Source organism: Coffea arabica, chromosome 10e (assembly GCF_036785885.1).
Source record: "Coffea arabica cultivar ET-39 chromosome 10e, Coffea Arabica ET-39 HiFi, whole genome shotgun sequence".
NCBI lineage: Eukaryota > Viridiplantae > Streptophyta > Magnoliopsida > Gentianales > Rubiaceae > Coffea > Coffea arabica.
Window position 1 is genome coordinate 56,178 of NC_092328.1, and position 20,289 is coordinate 76,466.

The following is a 20,289-nucleotide window of genomic DNA, read 5'->3' on the forward strand; positions in this document are numbered from 1 at the left end:
GAATCTTGTCTTTTGCTGAGTATCATCTTCAAAACCATCCTTGTAAAGATTGGAAAAAAAGAAAAAAATAAAGGGACCAAGGAAGCTTTAATTCGTCCTTCCATCCTTCCTTTTCTTTTACTGGCGGCATTTTTTTTTTTCATTCATTCATTTATTTGTTTATTTATTTATTTTTGGGTCCGAGATCTATTTGTATATCTCTCACCTTCTCGACCGACCCACACCCCCCAATCCCTCCCTCTTTTCTCCGCGGATCTCAAGCTCCATGCTACTCTGCTCTGCTGTCTGTACTGTACAGTCTATACTTGATTCACTAGTAAAGCCAAAGTAAATCAGTGGTGGTTGGTGGCCTTGGGGGAGGGGTGAGTGTTGTGTGTGTGTGGGTGTAAGGGAGAGCGAACCAGAAAATGGAAGCCCAGAAGAAATCGGCTGTATCGGATGTGGGCGCCTGGGCAATGAACGTTGTCAGTTCCGTTGGAATCATTATGGCCAACAAGCAGCTCATGTCCACCAGTGGTTATGCTTTCAGCTTCGGTCAGTCTCTCACTGTCTATTCTGCTTCTGTTGTGCATTTGTATATCAATATCTGCATTGATTTCGAAGCCCCCCTTCACGTGTCTCCCCAAAACGCCTGTTGCAAGTTGATTAAAAGTTCATATCTTTTTTGCTGCTTAATTTTTCTGTTGATGAGATTTATTGGCCTCCATGTTTCTGCCTCACCAATCTCATGGACCATACTGTCCTTCCCAATCGAGATCTGACATACATTGGCCGGTTCTATTGTGCAGCAGTTTCTCGTTAATTTCAGAGTCATGCTTGGCTTTCTTTTTTGGCTCAAATCTGCACTTGCTAGATCCTGGTTTTGATAGTTCCAATGGCAATGGTTTATGGAACTTCATTTCCTCCGTTGTCACTCTACTGTAGATTTACCTGACGCAATCTTTTGCCTTGCTTCCTCCAGCTACAACTTTGACCGGTTTTCATTTTGCTGTAACTGCGCTTGTTGGGATGGTTTCAAATGCTACGGGGTTCTCTGCATCAAAGCATGTTCCTTTGTGGGAACTTCTGTGGTTCTCAGTTGTTGCAAATATGTCTATCACAGGGATGAACCTTAGTCTCATGTTGAACTCGGTTGGATTTTACCAAGTACGACACTCAAATGCCCTCCATCTCCTCTTTAATGCTGACTTTCCTAATTGAACTGAAGTGGCCTCTACCTCCTCTTCTAGGATGGACTAATTAAACTTTTCTCGCTCTATTTCGCTGCTTGAAAGCTAATATCTGTTGGTTTGAATGGATGCTCAGTCTTCTTTACAAAAGTGAGATGCTTAATTCATTAGCCGCAAAAAAGGAATAGAAATTAAATAAAAGGTTGCTTTAATATTACTCTGGTTCAAGGGACCGCAGAACAGAAATGCAAGATTAGATCAGAAAGAAAGAGAAACGGAAGTTGAAGTTAAAGGCTTGGTGCCTAAACAAGAATAGTAAATAGATGTACGCATGTGTTTACATCCTCGCCTGGGTTTTCTCGACGTGGTTGAAGTTCGATTAACTTTGACTAACTATAAAAGAAGAGATGCTTCCCGGCCAAAATGAATGAACACTACCAATCTGTAGGCAGTCCTCCGGATGTGTGGGAAGATCAGTATGTCTAGGGTTTATTTCAATTGTGGACTTGCGAATAAAGTGGCAAACTTAAATTTGTACTCTTAGAGTGTTTGATTGGTATAGTTCACTCTTTTATCTAGTCTGCTGAATAGTAGATCCAGTTTCAGCATTCCAATCAGAATGATTAACTGACATGAATCCTATTCCTCCTGAATTTTGATACCAATTCAGTTTTTGCAAGCTTTTTACCCAATTATATGTTCTGTTTCTTAGAATGATGGAACTCTACATCTCTACCTTTGCTTCTTGGGGCCAGTAATTACTGTTGTTTCATTTGTTGCTTTCACTTGAATGCTCTTTTCCTCTTTGCCATACTAAATTGGTTCTTTGCTGATGATTTTTTTTTTTCCATTTTGTAGATATCAAAATTGAGCATGATCCCAGTAGTATGCGTGATGGAGTGGATTCTTCACAGTAAGCATTACACAAGGGAAGTCAAAATGTCTGTTGTGGTTGTAGTTATAGGTGTTGGTGTCTGCACTGTTACTGATGTCAAGGTGAATGCTAAGGGTTTCATCTGTGCTTGTGTTGCAATACTATCGACATCTCTGCAACAAATTGTGAGTAAACATCAAAGTAACCTCATTTTTATCTAAACTATGGGCTTGGTTTGCTGCAAAATAATGGTTCATGTTGAATTAGATGAACTACTTGTTTATGTTTAACGAGAATTGTCATCCTGATCTCCATAATTGCCATACTATAGTTTATCTTGAGATCAGGCTTAGCGCATTGCTATGGACAAAAAGCATGACCACAACATCTTATGCTTATTCATTGGGCACTCAATTGGCTTTGAAAGTTTGTAAATGCAGAGTTCTTTTCATAATCAAAATAAAAAGAATTGTATAGTTTTGAAAGTTCTGGCCTTCTAAATTTGTTAGAGAACTCTACCAGTGACTGTTGATAAGCCTTTCCTTCTTTGTTTGAGGGTAACAGGTGCAATCAGAACTTCCATTCAAGGGCGGAAGACAAATAATATGTATTTTTCACCAAAATTTTTTTAAAGTTCATTATTTGACATACTGATCGTAAAAACATCACCTGACTCACCTGAAATAACCAGAGATTATAATTTGGTGGTGATGATTTTTTAGATTTAAAACTATTTTCTTATGTTAATTATGTGATTGCTTCTTCCATTAGAAAAATTTTATCCAAATATTCGTGAAGATGTAGTCTCAGATATCAAGCCTTCAACATTTTTTCTTTCTTGTTTTGTTTTGTTTTCCTAATAAACCTTGGAAGAAAATGCAATTAGATCATTCAGCTTTCCTTTGCTAGTAAAGCAGTGTTATAAACATGCATTTATTTTGAGATAATTGCCATTGGAATCATAAAAGTTCAAAAATTTGCAAATAGTATAATGGATGCTAAAAAGGAGTTGGAATTTTGCCAGCATGAGTTACTTCAAATGCTCCTTACAAACTAAATATAAATTGGAAAGTTTCTGAGATATTGACTATATGAATGAAGGGTAAGGAGAGCTTTCAGAACACAATAGAGAAAGGAGGGTGTTTGGGGGGGGGGGGTAGACATAAAGAGTGTGGGTTCGAGGAATTCAATACTTATTTTCATCTCCAGTATGGGTTTTGTTTATTGCTGTTGTCTTTGTCTTCTTCCTGGTGCCAAACATATGTTATCCATTGTTATTCATTTCCAGTATCTTCTCCATTATTCTATGGGCCATTTCATTTTTACTGGGATATTCCAGTATTCCTTGTCTGGCCAACTTGTCTTCCGTTTTGTCTGCATTCTGTGAGAAAATAATTCTTTTTTTTCCCCCTTAAGCAAGTTATTGGAGGAAGAAATCTTGAAATGCATGTTGACTGGAGTGTTACGGTAGAATTGACCACCAAACAGTGTAGCCTCATCTGCATCCTTACCAGAGATTTTGTTGAGTTGAGTCGTTTGAGGTCCATTATGTCCGCGGATTTTCATGCCAATGGAGCGTTCATAACTTTATTTCTTACAATTTCTTGTCATACTTTTTAAATTTAAGCACATTGGATTACATAATGTGTTAATTCCCATGGAGGTTGAATTGAGAACCTCTGGAATAGTCCAAATAGAGGTTCTATTGCTGCACATGTCCTGACTTTTACAGCACAATTGCAATGTTGTAGCTGTTATCTAGAATATTTTTCTTCTTCATTGGTTCTTTAGATTCATTGGAGGAGCAATTATCCTCGTGATGCAGTCAATAGGTTCTCTGCAGAAGAAGTACTCAATTGGATCATTTGAGTTGTTGAGCAAAACAGCACCGATCCAAGCAGCTTCTCTTCTTGTGCTGGGCCCTTTCATTGATTACTATCTTTGTGGAAAATTTATATTAGAGTACAAGTATTCTTCTGGTGCCTTTGTAAGTGTGTTTCATACTAAGTACTCTGCTGCTTTTGTGACTTTGGAGCATATTGTCTTTTTGGCTGCATCTGATTCGATGTTGTAACATGTGCAGCTTTTTATTCTTCTCTCGTGTTCTCTAGCTGTTTTCTGCAATGTGAGTCAGTACCTGTGTATTGGTCGGTTCTCAGCAGTTTCCTTCCAGGTTCTAGGTCACATGAAAACTGTCTGTGTCCTCACCTTGGGGTGGCTGTTGTTTGATTCTGAGCTGACTTTCAAGAATATCATGGGTATGCTCATTGCTGTTGTTGGCATGGTGGTTTACAGTTGGGCTGTGGAGGTTGAGAAACAGTCCAATGCAAAGATCACAAGTGTGAAAAACAGCCTGACAGAAGAGGAAATAAGATTACTCAAGGAAGGAGTGGAAAAAGCTCCTGTTAAGGACATTGAACTTGCCGAGCCAAAGGAGTAAGTCGGCGGCGGCAACGAATATGATTAGCAGCCGTGATGTTTGTGTTTAGTTACAGCTTAGTCGCATTTGCTTGTCCCAGCAAGATATTGCTCTTTTTGCTAACCGGTTGTACAACTTAGAGTTGGAAGATGGATGTCAGCGAAGCAACTGCGATTACAGTAGTGTTTTTCCTTTCTGATTTAAATTGTCCCCTCCCATGCATTTTCAATTCAAAGCCCACAAGAAGATAGAAAACGAAAGTGGAAAAGGAGAAGAAAATGATTTGTTGAATATGGCACAGTGTAGGGTTGTGAATGATTTGAAACATTCTGCACATTCTATTTAAACTTTGTATCCAATTTCGATGTCAGGAATTCAGTTTTAAGTTATGCCATTAATAGCTTTTTTCTTGAGCAGCGAGGTTTCAGTTAATAGTTTTTTTTTTTTTTTTCAGAAACGATAGACGAGATTTTATAAATAATCAAACTTTACAATATTTGCGCAACGGTTCAATCAATTATACAAAGTGTACCATGGCAGTTAAGGAGAGCCAAAAAGTCTCAGCTCATTCATAAATATGCTTAGAGTATAATGGCTAATGTGATAACATAGTCATATTACTAGTATTCCTTACTTTAAAAGAGCACATTTGAAACAGATTAGTTAGAGCATGTATGTCTTTCACCAACGTGGTAGTGTTTGGATTGTCTTCTTTCCCAGATTTTAGCAAAGCAATAAGTTGCTTGTTAGCATTAATGACTTTGATTTTTTGCCACCTCAGTTGTCTTGCTTTCATTAGTGCTCACCTCACTGCAATGGCTTCATTTTGAATATCCATCAGCGAGCTTCTGTCCACTAGAGTCCATTCAGCTCTGATCCTTCCTCCATTCTGCTTTGCTACAATGCCAATTCCCAGTTTGTGGTCCTCAGCTGATTTCTTGGTAGCTATCTGAATTTCCACCAGCCCCCTCCTCCTCCATTCCTTCCCCCTCTAATCTTTCATTTGCTTCATCTGTTTCTGATGTACTTCTCTCTGCCTTACTTTACCAGCATCCTCATACTTCATCCACTCTGTGCTGGTTTTTTGTACAATTTTCAGTCCATCTCTCTCCTTACCTTCAAATTTCATTTCGTTTCTGTCCTTCCATAATTGTCAAAGTATGTTAGCAGTCAAAGCAATATGCTGCCTTCCTTCATTCCTACTCCTGGCTTGAGCTAAAGCTGCACACCACTGCTTAAAGCAACCTGTTTGGTTCTAGATGCCATCCCATTGTACTGGTGCCAACTTCCATACCTTTTGAGCCTGAGGGCAGTGGAACAAAATGTGTTCCACTGTTTCCATATTATCTCCGCATCTTGAGCAAAGTGGTGAACATTGTTTTGTTCTTCCGAATATTGTTTCCCTAGCTGTTAAAGTGTTAGTAATGCACCTTCATATGAACAGCTTGATCTTATGTTTAATGTTCAAATCCTAAAGAGTTTTTCAAATTTGTGTATTGGAATCATCAAAACTAGAGCTAGATTCTCCTTTTGCTTTGATTTCCTTCCTCCTCTCTCCCTTTAGCAAAACTTGATAGCATGATTTTACTGAGTACTCCCCATGTTTATTATGAATCCAAAAAGTGCTTGTCCCTAAACTTTGACAAACTAATAGATATCTTCAGAATGTTATCAGCATCCTCCCTGTTGAACCTCCGGAAAATTTCATTCCTATTCTATCTGAAGTTTGAGATCAAATCTTTCACTTTCTGCTCCTCCCAACTGTCTGGCATCCTGGTTGTTGGCCTTCCATTGGGGTTGTTTGGGATCCATTGATCTTTCCAAATTCTGGTGCTTTTCCCTGAACCAACTCTCTTCAGTATACTCCCCTTAACTGCCTCTCTTGCTGACATAATGCTTTGCCAGAACCAAGATGAGTTTTTTGGGATCACACAGTTTAGTATGGAATCCTTGGGATAGTACTTTCCCATCAATCCTTTGTTGAAACACAGTAAATTCCTGAATCTCAATCCTCCATCCAATTTTGCCATCATCATTTTGTTCCACGAGCACCAATGTACCTTGCTTCTCCCTTCTGATTCACCCCACCAGTATTTGGCCATTAACCCTGTGATTTCTTTGCATAGTGTAGCTGGTAGTTTGAAACAAGACATAGCATAGTTTGGTATGGCCATAATAACAGCCTTTAACATCACCTCCTTACCTACTGCACTTAGGAACTTATTTTTCCAACTGTTCAATCTGACCTTGATGTTGTCTTTTATGTAGGCAAATACCTGACCTTTTGTCATTGTGATCACTATTGGGAGACCCAGATATTTGCCTTGATTCACTGTCCTTACACCAGTTAATGGTTCACAAGTTTTCTCTAGGGATGGCAATTTTCGACACGACCTGAAAATACGACACGAACCTAACACGAAATTAATGGGTTTGGGTTGAGGTTTCGGGAATTCGGGTCAGAATCGAGTTGAACCCGATGAACCCGAAAAAAAAAAACAGGTCGATTTCGGGTCAACTCGTGGTGATCTGATATGACCCGATATGACCCGTTTACGAATTAAAAATAATTTAATAAATATTAAAATAATTTTATCTAACTAAACTAAGTTATTCTTTTTTTCAAAGGCATTAATTACTTAATCCTAAATGAATTTATTTAATTTGTGTGAAGTTGAAATTATTATATTTAGACAAATAATATATTATATTATTTTTTACTTTTATACTGTTTTAATTTATCTTATATTTTGTTTGGCATAAAACACTTTTACGGTGTTTAATTTATTTTAGATTGGGTTTGGAATTATTTATTTAAATTTTTATTACTTGATTATGTAATTAGTTTTGTGAGAAATTAATTTTATTAGAAATTACAATGATAAATTAATAAATTAAAATTAAGTTTCGGGTCATTTCGAGTCGACCCGCCAACCCGTCAACCTGAAATTTTCGGGTTCGGGTTAGTATACCTGACCCGTCACGGATTGGCGGGTCGGGTTCGGGTTAACATATTTTCTGACGGGTCGGGTCAGACCCGACCTGCCAACCTGATTTGGATCCGAATTGCCACCCCTAATTTTCTCCTTGTCTCTTTCCTTGGTGTTCTTACTAAAACAGGTAGAAGATTTCTCCAAGTTGATCATTTGATCAGATCCTTTTTCATAATGATCTAGAATTTCTCTTAATTTTCTTGCTTCTTCCCTCACAGCTTTACAGAAAATCAAAGTATCATCAGCAAAAAATAAGTGTGTGATAGCTGACCCTTGTTTGCTGATCCTTAATTCACTTAGAAATCCCTTTCTTGCTGCTTTCCTTAATAGATTTGAGAGGCTTTCAGAACACAATAAGAACTGATAAGGTGATAGGGTCACATTGCCTGATGCCTTTGGAAGGAATCACATATTCCTTGGTCTCTCCATTTATATTGAAAGAATAAGAAACTAAGCTAATACACTCCATGATCCATTCTACCCAGACCTGATTGAACCCCATTTTTTCCATCACAACTTTCAGATAATCCCACTCAACTCTATCATAGGCTTTAGACATGTCCAGTTTGATTGCAGTATAGTCATCCTTGCCTTATCTCTTACTTTTAAGAAAATGAAGGTATTCATGAGAAATGATTATGTTATCCAGAATCTGTCTGTTAGGGATGAAGACTAATTGATTTTTATTGATACATTGTTCTAGGATAAGTTTCAATCTATTGGTTAGGATTTTGGAGATGACTTTGTAGATTACATTACAGAGACTGATTGGCCTGTACTGTTTCATATCAGTGGGTAGTTTTACCTTAGGAATGAGAGAGATAATGGAATGGTTAAGAGATTTGAGCATATGCCCTGATTGAAAGAAGGACTTGATTGCTGTCACCACTTCTTCCTTGATTGTAGGCTAGAATTTTTGGAAGAAGAGAGGTGTCATCCCATCAGGTCCTGGGGCCTTATTGGGATTTATAGAGAAAACTGCTAACTTTATCTCATTTTTCTCCACAGGCCTAGTTAGATTATCATTTATCTAATCAGTGATAGTTCCTTGAATACTATCCAAAATCACTTCTAGACAATCTGGCCTAGTAGACTTAAAGAGTTGCTTATAGTATCTAGCTATCTCTTCTGCAATCTCCTTGTCATCAGAAGTTCAAGATCCATCCTCTCTTTGTAAGTTTCCTATCTTATTTCTTTTTCTTCTTCCCTTCACCACTGCATGGAAGTATTTAGTGTTCTTATCTCCTTCTTGTAACCAGTTTAGCCTAGCTTTCTGACTCCAGTATTGTTCCTTCTCTTTGTAAGCTCCCACCAACTAATTTTTCAAAACTGTAACTCTCCCCTTCATTCCTTCTATTTCTGAGCTTTTCTCCTTGATCAGTTGCTGCTTCAGGTTCGAAATCCTTTTCCTAGAGTTTTCAATAAAACCATTTCTCCATTTCAGCAAGGCAACTCTACAACTCTTAATCTTATTCACTACTCTAAACATACTAGACCCCCTGATATCCTCCTTCCAAGTCTTTTTTATCACATCTTCAACACCTTCTTTCTGGATCCACCTTTTGTCAAAAAAGAACTTCTTCCTCTTCTTTCTACCCCCTGAAGTTGTGTCCAGAATCAACATACTGTGGTCAGAAGCTAAGCTTTCTAAATGAGTACACTTTGGATGCTCAAAGAGGTTACTCCATCCTCCACTGCTAAGTTTCCTATTCAGCCTTTGTCTTATTTCTCCATTTTGCCGTTGATTACTCCAAGTCCAGGAGTTACCTTTAAACCCAATATCCACCAACTGATTCTCCTGGATGAAGTTCCTGAAGTCATAAAAACTCTATTCCTCCCTAATTTTGCTTCCCAACTTCTCCTCGTTTGAACATAAACCATTAAAGTCTCCCATAATTAACCAGTTTTCTCCCCATAGATCTTTCCTTCTACTTATAACTTCCCACTGTCCTTTTCTCACTTGGTTATCACAACTAGCATAAATCCCTATCAGCCACCATTCCTATTTCACTTCTTCATCCTCGATTAGCACTTCAATAGTGAAGACTGAATGTTTGATGTCTTTAACTTTGGTTTCCTCATTCCACATCAAACTCATACCTCCAAATCTATTCATAGCCTCTATCACATAACTATTATCAAAGTTCAGGATCTTTTTAATCTTCTCCATGTACTTAGCCTTGTTCTTAGTCTCACTCAGAAGAATCATCACTATAAGAAAAAAGGTCATCAATGACAACCAGCTCTTATTACAAAAAAAGTAAAAGTCGTCACTGATGACAATTACTGACAACATTTAAGTTGTCACAGAGCTATCAGTGAATGCCTGTCGGTAAAGGTGCACATTGACAACTTTATATGTCGTCAGTAAATAGTATTCTTTACTGACAACTCACTTCGTCAATAAAAAGTACAAATATAATGATGACTTTATATCTTGTCAGTGATGCCAACAGTAACATTGTCACTGAAACTTCTTGATGATTGTTGCTGGTATTGACTAATTACTAACAACTTTGGTTCACGCTTGTCACTAAAATAGACTTGATATTGACAACTTTTTGTCATCACTGTAGGCTTTAAGTTTAGAGATACTAATTAGTGACAACATTTTATTTTCAGTAGAGAGGTCTAATTAGTGACAATATACTGTAATCGTGTAGTTTGATAAAGAAAATTATCCTGGAATTAATCAATCCAACAATTCAATTTACGAATTGAGAAAAATAACAACAAAGCCTGCTAATTAAAAACAGAAGACATTCATTACATTCGAAATGCCAAAATATCATACTTAAGTTCAACATCCTGCTACTACTTTACAAAAATAAATCTAAGTCCTAAACCTAGCTAGTAGCTACTGCCGAAACATTTCAAGAGCAAAACACAACTTTGTCTTCATTGTTCTTGAATCAATTAGTAACTGTGGATTAGAGGCCAAAAGAGTTTGAACAAGCAATACAAGTCTGCATAAAGTTGTGTAATAACTAGTAGGTAACAAGTAGTTTGAGCAAAAAAAGAAACTATCTTATATTTACCTACAACAAAACTCAATCACGATTAGAATCTTAGTCAAGACAAGAACAAATAAGGTAGAAAATTAACATAACAATGACAATATCCCAAATTAGCTTGGAAGTTAGCTAGTTAAGTATTAGTGAGGTCAATACCTTTTTAACAAACTACTCAAGGCCAAACAAAAATATTACTAGCTTTTCACGTAGTGGCTTAACATGTCTTCCTAACAAAGTCATGGAGCCAAAAGCTAACAAAGAATTTTTTGACTAAATATTATCTCTAACTCGAATAGTAAATTATCGGATATCATTTTACACACACTCAAAACAATAATAGAAAACCAACTACAAGTAGAGATATGCAAGAAATCACAGCTAGCAAATGGCTGTACATATTTTTCATGACAGAATAGAGAAAACATGCTATTGAAGGAACAAGGCCTTCCTACGACTTTACAAACAAGACAATCAATAAATACAATCAAATCAGAAACTGTCCTCAAACACCTCTATTTCTGATAAATTTCTACATACCTGAGTTCTATACATAAAAGTAAGTCAAGGAAAGGGTACCCAGCTGGACTTGTGAAGGTTTAGGAAACTTGATCTTATACAATACAAAGATTTTCTGGATCTACTAAGATCCCAACTTACTCTCTGCTCAAGATAAATTGATGTCTAACTTTGCATTTAATGCCATGCAATAAGAAAAAGAGTGGTAATGATTTTCTCAATTTTACCATTGACTACTTGTTACCTAACCTTCTTCATTTATTAAATTCAATTCATAATGCAATCCATGTGTTTCCCACTTCTTATTTAAGTTTTATTGTTATCTAAGTTCATTTTAAAGTAAAGCCGACTCTAACTAGGACATCCATTTATACTACCTTCGCCAGACTGCTTTCCTTTTATAGCGTTGTTGAAGTTACTGACTAGCTGCTTAAGAATTTGAGCATGCAAATGTACTTTTGATTTTTCCCCTTTTTCTTTTCTATTTCCTTTATTCCGCTCACCAACCGACCAGCTCCACTTTCATGGCTTCCTTAAATGCGACTTCTTTGTGGGTACTTATTCGTATAATTGTTGAATGCTTGGCTATGGAACCAGACTTACGGACAATGTTGGGATCTGGAAGTTAGCTCCGATTCAAACTCTTGATTTCTGTTCATATGTTGTTTGAAATTTTCAAAAGCATGAAGTTCCCGCCAAGGGGAAAGAAGCTCTCTTCCTGAGAGAGAGAAAAAGCCTCTACACGTGAGAGGAAAAGCCCTGCAATGAAATCATCAAGGCTAATAGTTCTTCCTTGAAGAGTGTTCTTTTTAATTTTGGTATTGAATTGGAATTATACTCGTCCCCCACCAATAATACAAAGATACATCCGCTGTTCATTGTGCTTGTGCTCTTCTGGGGTAAAAAAAAAAAAAACAGAGTAAATTGCTTGCGGGCATAATTTCTGATGAGTGATGCACCGTTGGGCCGCGTCACATAAAAATTTCGGCGTAGAATTAATTAAAGGACTGGCGTAGACGGCGCATCGTCTTAGTTTAGTGGCAAACCACCCGCACGGACAAGTTGGGGATGGAACTTTGGAGGCTTGCAACTAATTGTAGTAGGCCTTTTTTTTTTTTTTTTTTTTGTTTTCTAAGAAAAAAAAATGGTTGAAGTTTAAGGTCCCAAACCGATGATCTCTCTTCCAACACCATCTAATTCATCCAACAAGGGACCCGATGCTTTTTAATTAAATCTATAATCATAGTCTTAGCCTTAATCTGAGCAAGAGTACACACATCTTCTTTTCCATTTCTTATTTTTATTTACAAACGGTATACGTACACACATTCTGAAACTATACAAGTAGCGGACAAGCAGCACTGCTGCCAATAATAAAAGTCAAAAGAGTCCTGCGAGGAAAGGAAGGAAGAGAAGTCGCTATGGCTTCTTCCTCAGCAGATTCGACTGTGGCCGCCGAACCCCATTCCAATCGCCCGGAGAATGAGAATGATGACATGGGCTCTCTCTTCGAGGGAATGGTTCTCTTTACTACTCCTGTCCATACGGACTCGAATTCCATTTCTGATGATCAAAATCAGGGCAAACGAGTATCCCACGATGCTGCTGCTGCTGCTGCTGATTCTTTATCGCAATTATCATCATCATCTTTGCCGCTTGACGAGGACTTGTTCTCCGATCTCAGTCTCATCGTTGCTGCACCTGATGATCGTCCGCCCTCGCCCTTGTCTTCACCCTCATCCTCATCACCCGCGGCATCTCACCCTCAGCCACATCTGTCCACCCGAAAGAAGAGGAGAGCTGCTGGTTTAAGGATCGGATACGGCAGAGATAGAGATGGTCCCCAACCACCGTCGCGGCAACAACTTCCCGATCCCAACCACCACTCCCTCCAATCCAAACCACCAACTTTCCCAGTTGCATATTATCACACATCTAATACAAACGTGGCCGTGGCGGCCCATCAGGACGGTGGTCATCAGATTCGTGTTCACTTGGCCACCCAGCAACATTCGCCGCCCCATTCTGCTGCTTCCACCACCTGCTCACGCGAAGCAGATATTCAGCAGCTGGAAGAAAATGAAGCAAAACAACAAGACGAAGAGGAACCAGTGCTATCAAATCATCCCACTGGCAGCTGCCAAATAGTCGAGTTCAGATTTGAAGAAATCAAGACTTGCATGACCGAGAAGCTCAAAAAAGCTCGGGAAGCCGTTTCTTTTCTCTCTGCTGCTCGCAAGGACTCTATCAGAAAGAGAAGAAAAGCCGCGCTGCAATGGAGTCAGGCATCTGCCAAGTATAGGGAACTGGAGAAGCAACTGGAGGAAGCTTGTGAAACTGAGGATTTTGAGAAAGCTGAGCGGGTTAGTGAGAGCCTTGCTCCCGCCGAGAAGGACAGGGAGCTTCTGGTTGTTGCGCTGCGTGATGCAGAAGCTGAATGTGATGCGTTTGACTCCAGGATGCAAGAGGCACTGCAGAACCAGATTCGAGCTGAGGAGGAATCTGCCTCTTTGCTCCGGAGTTTTGCGTTGGTTTGTTCTTCCGCTTCTTTACCTTTTCCATTTTCATAAATCACGCACGAAAAAAAAAAGGGATTATTGTGGCCTTCACCTCATTTTGACTACTGTTTATTAATCTTCTTTGTGTACTTCATTTTGTCTTGAAGATCACCATAAGGTTTAGACTTCAGAACGCTTATTTGACTTCTCATTTGACCTCTGTCCTAACCATTAGACGATGGACGCCATAATCGTAATGGCTGTAGCCTGTAGGTTAAAGGGAATAAACAACAAAGACTTCTCTAGCATAAGCACCACTATATGGTTGAATTTGCTGCAGATTCATCTCAGAATGAGATGAAGAAACCAGTTTAAAAGTATAGCTATTAGACAAGAATGTACACAAAGGTAGAGATTTCATAGACATGCAATCAAGGATTGAGGATCTGTCATTTGTTAAATTGTTGCATAGGTTTATTCTTTGATTACACTCGGCTAGTATATACTCTATTCTAGTAAATATTCATAAAATGAAGAACATGAGTCACAATATTTTAAATGCTTTTCTACCAGAATGTTATGTTATCAAAGTTGGGATGACAGATTTTCAATGTCTAAGAAAAAGACTAAAGAGTTCAAAGTGGTTTGAAATTGAAGAAAGTTGAGGTAAAATTGGATTGATGGACTATGCTGTACCAGTACTTTAGGATTTGTTTGTTTCATGGGCATCCCATTACCATTTCCATAACGTTCAAGGTTGGTTCACTAAAATTAAAAAACAGTAGCCAAAGAATGTGTCATTCCTTGAGTCACGAGGTTCCCACTTTTCATCAAATCCATCAAGGCTACAGTTTTATTTGATTGCCATTCGTCAACATTCTTTACTAAATTAGAAAGAAATAAATAATGGGACAGAAATCTTTATCTTTTCCTTAACCCAGCAGAATGAATATCTCTTTTTTTGAAAAGCCACTTTGCTCTTTCCCTTCTCTCTCTGTTTTTTACTTTCTTTAATTTGACAAGAACTTATAATTTTGTCCTGATGGAAGGTGGCAGTAGTGACAGTTTCACATGGCTCAGTTACCCACGCCTTGGGCACTGAGTATGGCGATGTAATGTCGCGATTTTTCTGCCCTCCGTTGAACTTCCAAGCATAGTGCTGTATGTGATTGACTTTGTAAAATTTTATTGCTGCACTAAATCCATCAATATGTTTTAGATTGTGCACTCAAAAATTTTCCATATATGTTACTTTCATTTGAAGGTGAAAATTTTGTACATTGCTTTTGTTAGGATGCTTCAAATGGTGCAGATTTAGTCCTAGAGAATGCTAAAGCTGTGTCTTTGAGGGAAACAGAGGAATGGCTTTTATCTACTGAGGAGTTAGAGCTAAAAAAACTTCAATTGAAGATTGAATCCCAGCTGATAAATGAAGCACGACTAGCTTTAAACAACTCCATTGAGCTCTCGGTGGAAGACGATCATCGAGAAAGAGATATTCTTTATATGAAACGAGAAATTTTGGCGGACGAACTGGAGAAACTGCTTGCTTTAGTAAAAAAAAAGGAAGCTGAAATAGCAGAAAATAATTCTAAAATTGAAACAGTTGAAAGAAGGATTGATGGTGTCTTCTCAAACTTTGAACAGGTGCATTCAAACTTGGATGAAAAGCATAACAATCTGGAGCTAGACCTTCGTCAGCTGGATTTGGAGCACGAACTTTTAACTAATAAGAAGAAACAAATTGATGATGACCTCTCTCAGGAGGAAGTGAGGGGGGAAGAGATCAGAGAAATTTCTAGAATCTCAGCAATTGAAGCAAGCATTTGTCAAGATGTTGTTGGGCTTCGGAAGAGCATGCTGCAGCTTATTCAGAAATTCATTGAAGATAAAATGAAGCTTTCTAAGACCGAACAACAATTTACCGAGGATGTCAATATGCTCAAACTTGGAATTTCATCTGCTAGAGCTTCTCTCCAGGTTGGTACTGCTTCAAAACGTGTGTTCAAGTTCTTAAGAAAGACAAATTTTTGTTTCAAAAGTTCTTGTTATGCCAGCATGTAGATGAGAGATTTTATCTGACTAAAAATATTCCTTCATCAATATTCCAACATAGAGGGCTCAAATAGTCAGATGGTGGGGTCTGCTATCTGAGCCCAAAGTATAAATGAAATGAATGATGGATGCTTTTCTGAATTTGCTAATACAAGAAGGTCTAACTATAGGCTGCTAAGGTTAGACAATCATATATGAGGAGATGATTTCAAATCTAATCAATAAACATTTGCGTGCCTCGAGTGTTTTAGCAGCCTGGAGTAAGTTTTTGTGTTATTTCTGCCAAAGCACTAATGTGATAGCCTAAGGAATCACTTTAGCCATCATTATCCAAACTTAGAGGTTTTGAAATTTATAACTGTGAAACCCTGGCTGTCTGCAATGATCTTTGACAGTAAATTTTGCAAAAATTCTGTTAAATCAATTTTGAGCTTAATTTTTGGGTTTGTTCAGGAGTCATATTGTTTTACTAGCTCTGGCAACATTGAAGGAGATATTTCTGTGCTTGAGTAACAGATAAATTTTCAAACCTCTAGATATTTAATTTACTTTTTTCCCCCATTTTTTGGGATGGGAAGCATGGGGAAGGATTCAAAACTGGTTTGGATGGGAATTTACTATGATAATTAGCAAAGAAAGATTCCTTTTACTTTGGGTTTTGAAATTCCATATATCAATATTAATGAAATTTTCTCTTGTTTTCTCTTGTTCTTGCTTGGTGTTTGTTGGGGGGAGGACGAGGTGATTGCTTAAAAGATATATCTTGAATCAAGTTTTTAATTTATTCAAACTCCAAAGCACTTGGTACTGTATATTTGTTGTTTGAGGTTGGTATCCCTTATGATCTGAAGTTGGTTCACTGTTTGTGTTTTGTATCTATCTTCTTTAGAACAATTGGTCTCATTTTACCTACCAGAAAGGGGACAAGCTAGATTTCTTATTAAATGATCATGTCCTCTTCTTTTAGGACATGATATATAGCTAGAGCCCTATGGTAATCTTGCTTTAGAAGAATTAAATGCTTAAGATTATATGAATGTGAGAACTTCATTTTATATTTATGCTCATTTTTCACCGAAGTTTCTGCAAATAATGCACAAATGTAAATCTCTTGACTGATAAGCTTATATAAGTATAATCTTCCTTCTTTAATCCATATACTGCCTAATGACAGCAAAGAAACTCAGCTACCTGTTGTAGTGCATTATTAAAGTTTTCCTTCTTTTGAGACACTCTCTCTTGTGCACACACATTCAGATGCATGTTGTCTATCTATATATGTGTGTGTCCACGTGTGCATCTATAATATGTATTTGTGTATATATATGTTTATGATATATACTCGTGTACTTATATGTGTGTGAGTTGCTTGTGTGATCGTAGGAGCTGTCCTCGTCAAAGTCAAGCATCCAACAGGAAGTTGAATCCTGTAAACAGAGGCTTTTTTTTATAGATAAAAGACTCCCTGAGTTGGAGGCTGAGAAGAAAGTTGCTGCAACTACCAGAAATTTTAAAGAAGCAGCACGTATAGCCACCGAAGTGAAGGCACTCTCTGTTGAAAGGGAGGGAATAGGGATAAAGATGGGGGATGCCAAATCACAGCTTCAGCAGCTTGAAGAACAGATTTGCAATACAGTCAACAGACTTGAACAAACTGAATCACAGGTTTTATTGAGAGAAAAGGAATTGGAAATGGCTAGATTCCAGAGACTAAATCTAATTGCTGAAGCTGCTACAGCCGAAAGATTTGCTGCTATAGAGTTAGGTGACCTTGAAGAAGCTGATGTTTTACTTGCAGAAGCTGATGCTGCAGCTTCTGAAGCAAGAAAACTTCTGCTTCTTCGCAATTTTAGGGATGAAGATCTATCAGATCTACCTAAACATTTTGTCCCCATCGAACTTGTATCCAAGCTTGAGGGTAAGCAGCTGGCTGAACTGATGGCATCTATTCATAGTAGAGGTGGTTAATTCTCCTTCCAACTTTACATTCCCACTGGTAGGCTAACTTTTTTGAAGAACCAACCGACTGACACCCCACTTCCCCACCTTCAAAAGGGAAACATAGACCAGAAGAAGAATCGCAGCAGAGAGACAAACCAGGTAAACAAAAATGTGATAACATGAAAAAAAAAAGGAACGACGGTCAGTGGCTGGATGTCAACTTTTAACTGCATGGAGAGATTATCTGGATATGCACTAATGTGTGTGTGTTACACTTATTTTCACATAATTTTTTGCTGCAAGTTCTTGAAATATAGGGTAGAAATTTAAGAAGTTGAATCAGGAATATCTTATGACACTGGAAATAATGTAGGAGTGATGTACATGGTGCGTGTAGCGGCACAGCACATGAAGTGGACGAAAGTTTTACTTGTTCACGGCAGGGAAAAATATGCTACTTCTTGTTGACTTGTTCGTGACGACTGCTTGGTTGCTTAATGATACATATTGTAATTTAAGGCTCGTCTTGTTTTGGCCTTCTTTAGCTAAAGTAGTAGCAGATTTAATGAAGTTTTTTTTTTTTTTTTTGCCGTAACAGTATATCTAATCTACTCCTCTCCTACTCGTACTCCTACACAAGAGGGAACTTACGCTAGTCATACTCCTACACAAGAGGGAATTTACTTTAGAGGGTGGTCCAACTGAACTAAGGGAATTTGACGGGATTGAACTATCATTAGACCAGACAAGTACAGACCAGACAAATACATCACGTACCTGTAGATTAATGAAGTTGAAATAGCAAAAAGTATTTGGTATGTCAGTCAAGCACCTTTCATTGTCAAATTTCAGCAACTATCTTGCTATGGTCTCATCAAATTTTTCCCCTTTTTTTTTTGAAGTTCTAATAACGTACCAGAAAAAAAAAATTTATGCAGACAATTCAATATTTCACCTCTTTGAAATCATCTGCATATATGTAAAGGCGGGATGCCACGGTTTAGTCAACGTTCCAAAATTTCATGTTCTATTAAGGTCCTTTTTTTTTTTGGCCTGCAACAATAGACCCTATATTTACCTGAAGATGCCCAGTCCAAAGAGAAATAGAAGGGAATTGAACCATCTACCGGTCTAAACGAATGCATTGCGCACTTGTCCGATTGCCACTTGAAGTGGCCTGCCATATTTTAGTGGCAAATGGTGAGAGGCAGGATACTTTAAGGCTTTGGTGGTGGTCACTGAGTTAAGCTCAGGGTTCTATTAAAGTACATCAAACTACGTTTTTAAATTTTTGAAAGCGGCATGATGGCTTCTCCACACACAATTTTCCAAATTATCTTCAATCAAAAAACGAGGGCAATTCATTGTCAATTGTTTGGACAGTTGATTATTTTCCCAAATATATTTACTTACATCATCATTACAATTTCTAATACACATTTTTATTTTTCCAATTACCTTTTTATCTTACATGCATCACATCACAATAAGTGCTATAGTAAAAATATTTCAAATAACTTACAATCCAAACAAACATGTCTTTTTCCACATTTGCTGGCTTTTATCTACACCGGATCCTCATATTAGGGAATACCATTATGAAAAAAGAAAATTAGATACCCAAAAAAAATAGAGATGTTGATTAGGAAAATTTCGTATTCCTGCTGTGCATGCGGTAAGAACACAATTGAGATATCATCATTGAATATATGTAAAATTTGAAGTTCAAATTTAAACTTAAATAATTTGACATGCGTTCAAATCCACTAGTGCTATAATTTGTCAATGTGACTCTAAATATGTTGATTACGTGATTAAATGCACTTTATGTGTATATTTTTTTCAATCCAAATAGAGAAGAATATCAAAAGAACACAAAACTCGGAGAAAAATGTATAGTTATTTTCTCTCAAGTTGTTGACTTAGAATCTTAGTTAATGAAATTAGCGTTTTGTTCTGAAAAAAAAAAGGAAGAAGAAGAAGAAAGAAATAGGCTTTGTTGTTTGCCTCTGTTAAGGCGTGAAATCTGAAAACTGAAATTTAAAATTTGAAATATGAAAGTTAATGAGTTGTTAAATATTAATTGTAATATATTTGAGTATATATCACATTAAATAATAAGTGATGTATCACAAAATTTTGTTTAGAAAATTCAGTATGACTTAATTAATTCATATGTTCTACTTTTGATTATTCAACGGATTTGAACATTTTAAAATTTAGACCCATTAAATTTAAATATTGAATTGAATTATCAAATAAAGTAGTCTTTAATTTCCGTTTGAATAATTACTTCTTATGTTTTAACCCATATATATTGCAAGTTTTGCTTATTATGCAAGTCTCAAATTAAATGATGAATCTTGTGTTGGAAACGAAGAAAATTATCTAGTATAAATGATTACTAAGAAAAAAAGGAATAGAAAACATTTGAAAAAAAAAATCCTAAATTTGCTAAATAATAGGATATGAGGGAAAGGGGTCATTATGACCTTTTTTTTTTTTTTTTTCTATATGAGTAGGAAATCTTGAATTTGAATCTTGCATTTGTGTTCACTACCCTATACCATAACATGATGAAATTGAAAAGCCAAGAGATTAAAAAAGTGAGTTCGGCCCTGTTTAAAAATTTAATTCAACACTTAAACTTAATGCGTTCACATTTTACTATGCTTATATTTGTTTGATAACAAAAACTAGAATATCTGAATTAATTGAATGACACTTGCTCCAAACTCCAAAGAATAAGAATACGATATACACTTATTAAGTATATCATATTTAGTAATTTAATGAATTTAGATTTAAGT

At 37.0% G+C, this 20,289-nt stretch overlaps 2 protein-coding genes across 3 annotated transcripts; both read left to right on the forward strand.

Moving 5' to 3' along the window:
- Positions 1-4,878, forward strand: LOC113712261 (UDP-rhamnose/UDP-galactose transporter 3). The gene is made up of 5 exons (XM_027235592.2): positions 1-534; positions 962-1,146; positions 2,028-2,228; positions 3,869-4,030; positions 4,127-4,878. The coding sequence occupies exons 1-5, from the start codon at positions 408-410 to the stop codon at positions 4,481-4,483; spliced, it is 1,032 nt and encodes a 343-aa protein (XP_027091393.2). The 5' UTR covers positions 1-407; the 3' UTR covers positions 4,484-4,878.
- A 7,446-nt stretch (positions 4,879-12,324) lies between these two features.
- LOC113711938 (uncharacterized) lies at positions 12,325-17,947 on the forward strand. Of its 2 annotated transcripts, none has more exons than XM_027235180.2 (3): positions 12,325-13,516; positions 14,777-15,463; positions 16,922-17,947. In XM_027235180.2, the coding sequence occupies exons 1-3, from the start codon at positions 12,407-12,409 to the stop codon at positions 17,504-17,506; spliced, it is 2,382 nt and encodes a 793-aa protein (XP_027090981.2). In that variant the 5' UTR covers positions 12,325-12,406; the 3' UTR covers positions 17,507-17,947. The 2 variants fall into 2 exon arrangements, with proteins under 2 accessions (XP_027090981.2, XP_071923030.1); XM_072066929.1 differs by having other exon boundaries at positions 15,131-15,463; positions 16,922-17,518.
- The last annotated feature ends 2,342 nt before the right edge of the window (positions 17,948-20,289 follow it).

What these genes read in the sequence shown, in the direction of transcription:
- LOC113712261 (XM_027235592.2), top strand. Translation starts at nt 408, where the DNA reads ATGGAAGCCCAGAAGAAATCGGCTGTATCGGATGTGGGCGCCTGGGCA. An exon ending in ACTCGGTTGGATTTTACCAA is followed by an intron (nt 1,147 to 2,027) that starts GTACGACACTCA and finishes TCCATTTTGTAG; the next exon opens with ATATCAAAATTGAGCATGAT. An exon ending in AGTATTCTTCTGGTGCCTTT is followed by an intron (nt 4,031 to 4,126) that starts GTAAGTGTGTTT and finishes TAACATGTGCAG; the next exon opens with CTTTTTATTCTTCTCTCGTG.
- LOC113711938 (XM_027235180.2), top strand. Translation starts at nt 12,407, where the DNA reads ATGGCTTCTTCCTCAGCAGATTCGACTGTGGCCGCCGAACCCCATTCC. An exon ending in TGCTCCGGAGTTTTGCGTTG is followed by an intron (nt 13,517 to 14,776) that starts GTTTGTTCTTCC and finishes TGCTTTTGTTAG; the next exon opens with GATGCTTCAAATGGTGCAGA. An exon ending in CTGCTAGAGCTTCTCTCCAG is followed by an intron (nt 15,464 to 16,921) that starts GTTGGTACTGCT and finishes GTGTGATCGTAG; the next exon opens with GAGCTGTCCTCGTCAAAGTC.